At 58.3% G+C, this 8,793-nt stretch overlaps 1 protein-coding gene across 2 annotated transcripts; it reads right to left on the bottom strand.

The window, feature by feature from the left end:
• Positions 1 to 1,218: 1,218 nt before the first annotated feature.
• Positions 1,219 to 8,561, bottom strand: SPIB (Spi-B transcription factor). Of its 2 annotated transcripts, XM_027037181.2 has the most exons (6): positions 8,504 to 8,561; positions 7,533 to 7,560; positions 5,855 to 5,927; positions 5,362 to 5,576; positions 4,825 to 4,975; positions 1,220 to 3,585 (listed from the first exon to the last, which is right to left on the bottom strand). In XM_027037181.2, the coding sequence occupies exons 1-6, from the start codon at positions 8,524 to 8,526 to the stop codon at positions 3,287 to 3,289; spliced, it is 789 nt and encodes a 262-aa protein (XP_026892982.1). In that variant the 5' UTR covers positions 8,527 to 8,561; the 3' UTR covers positions 1,220 to 3,286. The 2 variants fall into 2 exon arrangements, with proteins under 2 accessions (XP_026892981.1, XP_026892982.1); XM_027037180.2 differs by lacking the exon at positions 8,504 to 8,561 and having other exon boundaries at positions 1,219 to 3,585; positions 7,533 to 7,601.
• Positions 8,562 to 8,793: the final 232 nt, after the last annotated feature.

Here is an 8,793-nt window from a genome sequence, read left to right as displayed (position 1 = left end):
TTGGAGCCAGAACTGCGCCATGGGGGCAAAGGGGATAAGAAGGTCTCGAAAGCCATTCTTAGTATCTGCAAGTCAGGCGTTTTCGGGAAACCGGAGCTGGGAGGGAGGGTCCGGTTTCCCAGCGTAGGCAGGACGGCTGCGGGGGGTTGGGGGAGGTCTCCGTGCCCGCAGGGAGGGCACTGAGGCTTGGGGACTCTGGAGTCCCGCCTCTGGGCGAGAGCACATCCGAAGGCCTGGGGCCGCGGCCACCTGGGACCCCGGACTGTCCGCTGCCCCTCCTGGGACCGCGCCCGGCCGGCTGCGGTTCCCGGAGCGGGCGCGGCGGGCACCGGACGCGGGGGAGGGGGCGAGTGCCCCCAGCGGGGTGGGTGGGGAGACCGGGAAGGCCCTGGAGGGCTGCCCGGACGTTGGCGCCCTTCCCGGCAGGGGGACCTGTGGCTTTCAGAATGGGGGTGGTGTGGCTGGACGCCGGATGGGGGGAGGTGAAGGAGGCAAGGAGGAGAGGATTGGGGGAGGCGAGGGTCTTTGAGGGGCAGGAGGTGTTATGGAGAGGAAGGAGAGGTGTGAGAGGGAGAAGGGTGTGGGGATTGGAGTTAAGACGGAGGACGGGAGGGGAAGTAACTCTGGGTGAGAGAGCAGGTTCGAGGGAAGACGAGTCGCTCCCGATTTTCTTCCTGTCCATCTCTCCCCTCCCCCCTTTTCCAAAAGCCCCGGCATGCCGGAAACTGCCCCGCCTCCAGGGAGCGCCAAGCCAACCGGAGACAGCCTCCATGTGACGTCACGCGTTCCCAGGCAGACTACCACACCGCTCTGCGGGCCCAGCTAGGTGGTGTAGAGCCGGGAGCCACAGGGGGGTCGCTGTCCCCAGGAGTCTCCAGCCCTGCCCTGCCTGCCGCAGGGCTGTATCCAGTGAGAGGTGGGCAGAGACACAGAGAAGGAGGACATAAATTCAGACGGGGAGACAGAGACCTCGAGGGAAAGGGACGCAGGGAGAACTCCAATCGTCAAAAAGAGAGGGAGACAGGGGCGCCTGGCTGGTTCCGTCGGAAGAACATGCGACTCTTGATTTGGAGATTGTTAGTTCGAGCCCCACGTTAGGGGTACAGATTACTTACAAATAAATAAATAAATATATATATATATATATATATATATATATATATATATATATGAGAAAAAGAAAAAGAAAAAGAAAAAAGAAAGAGAGAGGGAGAGGGAGACAAAAATTGAACCGAACCACCAGCGCCTGCGTCTCAAGCCCTTTATCGCGGCCTTCAAAGCTCAGCCTGGTCTGGCTCTCACTGCCTTTTCCATCTCTTCTCATCTTCCACCTCGCTGCCACAGCGGCTCTGAAGGTCAGCAGGCCTAGGCGGACAGACAGCATTGCTGTCCTTAACAAAGGGTCCTAGGAGGTCTGTCTACCTTGATTTTTTTTTATTTTATTTTATTCCACATTTTGGGGGTGGTAGATAATAGTCTTTGCAAAAGGTACCTCATTTGCAGGAGGAGGCCCTGGGGACATTCTGTCCCTAGCACTCCCCTCCCACCCTGCCCCCGTTCCAGGAGTGGGGGGTGCTGTCCTTTTGAGGGCAGGTCCCAGCCTGGGCCCTGCTACCAGCAGCTGTGTGCCCCATAGGGACCTCTTCCCTCTCTGGGTCCTTGAAGCTCCTTTGTCCTCCTCCTCCTGGATGTCAGTGAATGAATGGGTGGTGGGGCGGATTTCCAGAAGATGTATCAAAGGCTCAGCATGACTGCAAGGGACTTTTTCTATCTTCCTCCTTCTCTCCCCTTTCACACAAGGGACAAACTGAGGCCCAGAAGCAGCAAGTCTTTCACCCTAGATTTCCCCCAGCCGCGAAGCCTCCAGGACCTGGGACTCTGACGTCCTAGCCCACGGTCTGTGGCACCCCTGGAGGGTTCCAATCAGAGCTCCCACAGTGCACCCAAGCTTCACACCTCCTTGGGTTCACACCAGGGGCCAAAATGTAAATGGTTGGGGGCCAACAGGTGACTGAGAAAAGCCACTGGGGTATGACAGCCGGGGGCTGCAGGGACTGGGGCCAACTGGGGAACAGAAGCCCCATTAGGAGTGGCTGCCACCCTCCTCCAGCCTCTCTGCACCGCAAAGCAGCCCGCTGTTGCCTGTTGCCGCGTTGTGCAAAGTTTTAGTGAAGGATCAGGCAAAATCTCCCTCACAGTGAACTACAGAAACCACCACCAGAGATCTGATCTGCCCCAAAGGGAGCCGGAAGGGTGGGGGTGGGGTACCAACTTGTGACCTCTGGTTAGAGATGACGTGGGGGGGGGGCTGCCAAGATCACCCAGAAATCAGTTGAGTGGCCAGAATGCTCCCTAGTCTGGTCCTCCAGAGGGCATCCCAGGAAGGGAAGGGTCCCTGTGAGAACTCAGGTCTGCTGGTGGGGTCCCCAAAGGGGCATAGCAGATGGAGAATCCCAGGGAGGCCCCCAGATGTGATTGCAGGATCCCAGATAGATAAGGGTATCCCAGAGGCGGCCTGAACAAGACAAGGTCCACTGAGGTCCCCTCTAAGCCTGACGAGGATGTTTTTAGACATGACCAAAGGATCCCAGAGGCACCCTCGATGTGATTAGAGAATTCCAGACACAAGGAAGTGACAGTACGGCGGTTCCAGAGAATTAGGAGATTGCAAGATGACAAAGGTCATCATTTAGGGGGACTGGTAGGACAAGAGAGTCACAATGGGCATAGAGATCTGAGACTTGATGAAGGGTTTCCGCAAGGCCCCCAGACCTAAGTAGGAGATCTCAGATCTGACAAGAGGGACTCAGGCGTGAGAAAGGGATCCCAGAGAGACCCTCGACAAGGCACCCCCCTCCCTGTGTGACCATCCGTGGGCTCTCCCTTCCCAGATGAGATTAAGGGATCTCAGACACACAAGGGAGCTCAGAGGGGTCCCAGGCTTGGTTGGAGGATCTCAGACACCACAAGGGGATCCCAGAGAAGCTCTTGGGAATCTGGAAGCACTGTCCTGCCCCTCCCCTCCACACAGACACACTGTATGGTCCTCTATGTGTTGCATAACCCAGACATGAGGATCCTGGGGATCCTAGACATGACAAGGAAATCCCAGAGGGGCCCCAGACACGATGGGGGAGGGGTGGTGTCCCAGAGGGGCCCTGGGCAGGGCTTAGGGATTATAGCAGCCCCCCTCCCCCCAGTGTGGGGAATCCACAGGTGCCGTGACCTAGGGTGTGGGGACGCCAACGTGACACAGGCGTGGAGCCCCTCACAGCCCCCACTGGGCTCAGGCCCGGCGGGCGGCCGGCAGCAGCGCACTGTCAAACTGGTAGGTGAGCTTGCGCTTGACCTTGCGGATCTCGCCGGTCTTGGCGTAGTTGCGTAGGGCGCGCGCCAGCTTCTGGTAGGTCATGCGCTTGCGGTTGCCCTTCTGCTGGCCCCAGCGGCGCGCCAGGAGCTCCTTGTGCTTGGAGGAGAATTGGAAGACCCCGGCGCCCGGCTCCACCCACCACACGCAGTGGCGCATGTCTCCGCGCGTCAGGAGCCCCAGCAGGAACTGGTACAGGCGGAGCTTCTTGCGGGCCCCTGTTGCGGGGGGGGGGGGGGGGGGAGCCGGGGGGGGGGGTTGGAGGGGTGCGTTAGGGGAGGTATCCCTTGGGCCCCGCCCCCACACCTACCCCAGTTCAAACCCCCGCCTCAACCCGAGCCCCAACAAGCCTCAGTCTCCAGGCCAGGAGAACTGGGGCGACGGAGGTGGCTGGCGTCTGCCTGCCTCCAGTGCGGCGTCCCCGCCCACCCCAGGCAACCTGCTCTCCTCCCTGAAGCTGTTACCCCTGAAGCTGTTGCTTTGCTCTGTCCCTCCTATAGATGAATCTGTGAAATGGGCTGACAGCGCTCCTCAAAGGGTTATATAAACAGGGAGCTGACTGGTGGCGAAGAGATCCGGAGTGGGTTTGAATTCACCTAGCCGTTTCTGGGCCCCTGAGGGACTGGGATCCTGGAAGAGACCAGGGCGTCTGACTCTGGGGCTCCTACAAGCAGCAAGGGCTCCACAAGCTGGAGACGGGGGGGTGGGGGGGGGGTGGGGGGGTGGGGGGGGTGGTTCATAGCAGGGCACTGGGTACAAGAACCCCAGGTCTGGTCTGCCATTTCCCAGCAGTGACCTTGAGGTGGTGACTTAACCTCTCTCTGAGCTGGAGCCTCCTCAGCTATAAATGAACCGTTCCTGTGTGTGTGTGTGTGTGTGTGTGTGTGTGTGTGTGTGTGTGTGTTTTACTTTTACAAACCTTTGTGAAGCACTTAGTGCTGTGAGCTCGTTTAATCACTGTAACACTAGGAGTTGGGGCCGCTGCTGCTGCTGCCCATTTTACAGAAGGGAAACTGAGACCCAGATAGGAAAGTAACTAAGATCCTAATTTCCCAGGAGTTGAGCATAATGCACGTCAGGCGCCTGGGCGGAAGCAGGGGCCGAATAGCCGGGTGTTGATATGATTATTTCTGTTGCTATTGTGTCAATCATAAGTGTGAAGTCTTACTGATTGCTCACTCTGTGCCAAGAGCTGCTCTCACTCACCTGGGTTATCCCACTTAATCTCCCCGACCCCCAGGAAGAAACACTTCCTGCCATCCCCATTGTAGATAGGAAACCGAGGCAAAGAGAGGTAGTCATTTGCCCAGGGCCACACAGACAGCCAAGGGTGGACCCGGGAACGGCCCTCAACGCTGGAGGACGTAGTAAGCGCTTGGGAAGCCAAGCCATGCTTCCTTTAGCTCCCTCCCCCATCTGTGTCCGGAGCCCCCCCAACCCCACTTGCTCCTACATACCTGCCTCAGATCCCCTCCCCTCGGGGCCAGCCATGAGGGCCTCGTCCGACTCGCTGTCTGAAACCTCCAGGGTGGGACTGTCCAGCAGGAGATCCTCCTCCTCCGACAGCACAGGGCTGGGGTAGGGGGCATATGCCGGGGGGCCCACGGTCTGCAAAAGGTCAGGGTCACCTGCAGTCCAGGGACCCCCTTCCCTCCCTCCCTCTGCTGTCTTCCCTCAGCTTCCTCCTCGTGGGTCCCCACTGTGTCCCCCCCTCCCCCCACACCCTCTTGACGGCCTGCACTCCGGCCTCGGTTCAGATCTCCAAGGCATGGCCAAGGGATGCCCGGGCCGCCTCCACGAAAGTGTGCCCAACACTGAGAATGGCACTCTACACCGCCCCTCGGTCAGAGCCCGTGCCTCTGTTGGCTGGTCTGTGCAGGGGAGTGATAATGGCACTTAACCTCAGAGGCTTGTTAGAGGTCTTCACATACTGCTTGGCACCTGCTAAACCTCAATCAAATGATGGCGATGTTAATTGTGTCCCTGCCCCTCACCTGGCTGGTGAATTCCTCCGTGGAGTACGCTGGGAAGCTGGGCCCTGGGGCCTCTAGGCTGGGGGCCGGGTCGAGGCTCCCCATGGGGCTGTAGGTCGAGGGTCCGTAACAGAGCTGGACTCCCTGGGAGTGGCCAAAGTTGGCCACAGCTGGGTTGAAGGCTTCATACGAGGCGGCTGGGACAGCTGGACTGAGGTCCCAGCCCCACAGGGAGTCTGGGGGAGGGCACTGAGTCAGAAGCCAAGTCTGGCCTCAGCCCCTCCCACTCGAAGCCCCCTACACAGAGGGGCCATTGTGGGCCATGCAAATCTCGGACCCCAGAATTTGCATGAGCAAGAGGCTGGGTGAGAAAAGGAAGGGGAGGAGGCCTGGAGACCTGGGCTAGCCTTGTCCTGCCGAACTAGGTGGCATCCTCCCCTGGGACTCAGCTCCCCCATCTGTGAAATGGGCCCAAGGTCCAGGTCAGGGGGTTGGCTAGGCCAGGGCCACTCACCAGAAGCCCCCTCTGAGTCAGGGTAGCTGGGGTGCTTGCAGCTGTCCAGGTCGTAGAAGACGCCATCTGGGTACTGATGGGGTCGGGGGGAAGAAGAGGGGTCATCCCAGCCTTCGGGGAGCCCCCAACCCCCATTCTGGGCCAGCGGGAAGATTCTGACAGGGACGGGGGAGAAGAAGGAAGAGGCTGGGAGAAGGAGAGAAAGAGACACACGGAAAGAAGAACACAAGAGACACAGAGACCAGGCACCAGAGACAGGGGCAGAGACATGCAGAGATGCCGGAAGAGGGGAACAGAAGAGCACAGCAGGAACACACAGAATGACACAAACACAACACACGGAAAGATACAGGCAGAGACCCACAGAAACACAGAGACGTGGGGTCTCAGAGAGGCACACAACTGTCAGCACCCTCTAAAGACTGGGTTCCCAGGAACCCCAACACCTGGGGCAAGTGTGGAAGAATTCCCCCAGGCTTGCCTGTCCCAGGGCCGGAAGTGTTTTTTACAGAGGCAAAGAAAGTCTGACGCCTCCGTATCACTCTGATCCATCCCAAGAATCATGTGTTGCTTTAGCAACAAGAGTAAAGACCAAAGCTGGACACACGCCATCCCAAGGTAGCAGCAGTCTCACGCCTAGGTATTCCCCCCAAGGGACTGAAAACGTATGTCCACCCAATAGCCTTGTTCAAGAACAATCAGAGCAGCTTTTCAAATAGCTCCCAGTGAGAAACAGCCCAAGTGCCACGGACAGGAGAATGGATGAACAGGTGTGTGTGTGTGTGTGTGTGTGTGTGTGTGTGTGTGTGTGTGTGTGTGTGTGGCGGGGGAGGGGGGAGCCCAGCAGAGTACTATACAGCAAGGAAAAAGACCCAGCGTTGGGGCACCCGGCTGGCTAAGTCAATAGACCATTAGAGCATGGGACACTTGCTCTAGGGTCATGAGTTCAAGCCCCACGTTGGGGGTAGAGTTTATTAAAACAACAACAACAAAAACAATGCCTGACACACACTGAAATGTTGATGAAGGAAGCCAGACCCCAAAAGGGACATCCTACGTGATGTATTTCATATACAACTTGAAAACAGACAAAACTAATCAACTAATCTGTGTTGAAAAATATCCAGGGGAGGGGGTTGTTGGTTGGGAATCTTCCAGAAGGACGGAAATGTTCTATATCTTGCTCTGGTTAGCTGTTACACAGGTGTGTGCATGATGTAAAACCTCATTGGGCTGTACCCAAGATTTGTCACTTTACCAGCTTGTGTGTTATACCTCGATTTTTTGTTAAAAAAAAAAAAAAAGCAAAAACTGGGGTGCCTGGCTGGCTCAGTTGGTTAAAGGTCCAACTGTTGATTTTAGCTCAGGTGCTGATCTCACGGTTCGTGACCCTGCTTGGGATTCACCCCCCCTCCCCCTGCCTCAAAATAAATACATAACAGGGACAGAGAGACCACCATCCCTTGTCATGCCAAGGGCCTGAGAGCTGGAAAGAGACACCAGGAAAACTTCTGTGGAACATATATGGGGCGGGGAGGGGGCAGGTGAGGTGGAGATATGGAGGGAGAGTCAGAAAGACAGAGTGACAGGAAGGAATGGAAGGGGAAACTGAGGCAGGGAGGTCAAGGTGGGCCATCTGGGTCCCCCACCCTCCCTGATCCCCAGGGCCCCAACTCACCAGACAGCTGAAGTGTGGCCCGTCCTGCCTGGAGGGGAAGACACACAGGGGCATGTCAGGGGTGCCTTCGGCCACCTGAATCTCCCAAGTGGTTGGGAGCCCGTGCGGGGGGAGGGGGAGGCTGCAGCTGTGACCACCACAGCTCTTCTGCTGTGTGTCCTTGTGTGAGACCAGCCCCACCACACTCAAGCGGGGCAGGAAGTGGGGGGTGGGGGGGAGCAGGCAAATGTCCCCCCTCCCCTGGGATTTGCATAGACAGAGGCTGGTTGGGGGCAGGGAAAGTGAAGGAGAGAAAGTCCCTGGAGAGCCGCTGTGGGCGTCAGTGCCCAGGTGGGGGCAGGGAGGGGGCCTTCATCAGGGAGTCGGTGAAATGGGTCCACCTTGGACCAGAGGAGAGCCCGAGAGCCTCTGGGAAGAGATGGGAAGGACATGGGAGAGGCGGGAAGGGAGGAAGGTGTGGAGAGAGACATTCATGGATGCAGGAAGTGGTTATGAGCCCCAGGGATAGACAGATGGGGTTGGGGAACAGACAGGGAGACAGTAGGAAAGAAGACAGACAGACAGACAGACAGACAGAGGAAGACCTGGAAAGAGACCGAGACAAAGACACGGAGACAGAGACAGAGAGGGAGCGAGAGGCAGAGAATAGAGCCCCAGGGGAAAAAAAAGACGGCAAGAGGCAGAGCGGGCAACAGTGAACAAGCCAGGGGTACAGCGAGGCCTGGTGGGGGCCGGGGGTGCGGACAGACCTGGGGAGCCACCTGGGAGAGGCCGTCGGTGGGAGGGGAGACAGGCGAGCATTCCGAGGTCCGAGAGAGACAGGGATAGGATGGAGGAAGGAAGCGGGGCTAGGAGAGAACAAGAGATCTAGGAGGGGCAAGAGGCAGTGTGGACCCCCTCCCTCCCACCCGCCCCCTGGGGCAGAGTCCCAAGTGCAGGGGACTCCTTCCTTTAGGGCCCCCCACACTTACTGTGCAGCCTCCAGGGCGAGCATGGTGGAGCCGGCTGGGTTTGCTGCCTGCTGCAGCCACCACCCCTATTTATACCTTGGCCCAGCCCCTTGGGGGGGTAGGGGTGCCGGCCAGGCCTGCACAGAGCACAGCCCTCCTCGAAAATCCCCTCGGGGAGGGTCAGGGGAGGGGGCTGGATTGCACAACGCCTTGGTCACGTGGTAGAGAGGGCAGGCCCAGGGGCCATCTGGATTTGGGGATCCCCACAGTTGGGGTGGGAATGGGGGGCTGAGCCCAAGGGTGGATGGGAG

The sequence above is a fragment of the Acinonyx jubatus genome, chromosome E2 (genome assembly GCF_027475565.1).
Source record: "Acinonyx jubatus isolate Ajub_Pintada_27869175 chromosome E2, VMU_Ajub_asm_v1.0, whole genome shotgun sequence".
Classification (NCBI taxonomy): Eukaryota; Metazoa; Chordata; class Mammalia; order Carnivora; family Felidae; genus Acinonyx; species Acinonyx jubatus.
Note: the sequence above shows the minus strand (reverse complement) of the source record. Positions and strands in the feature narration are given on the sequence as shown.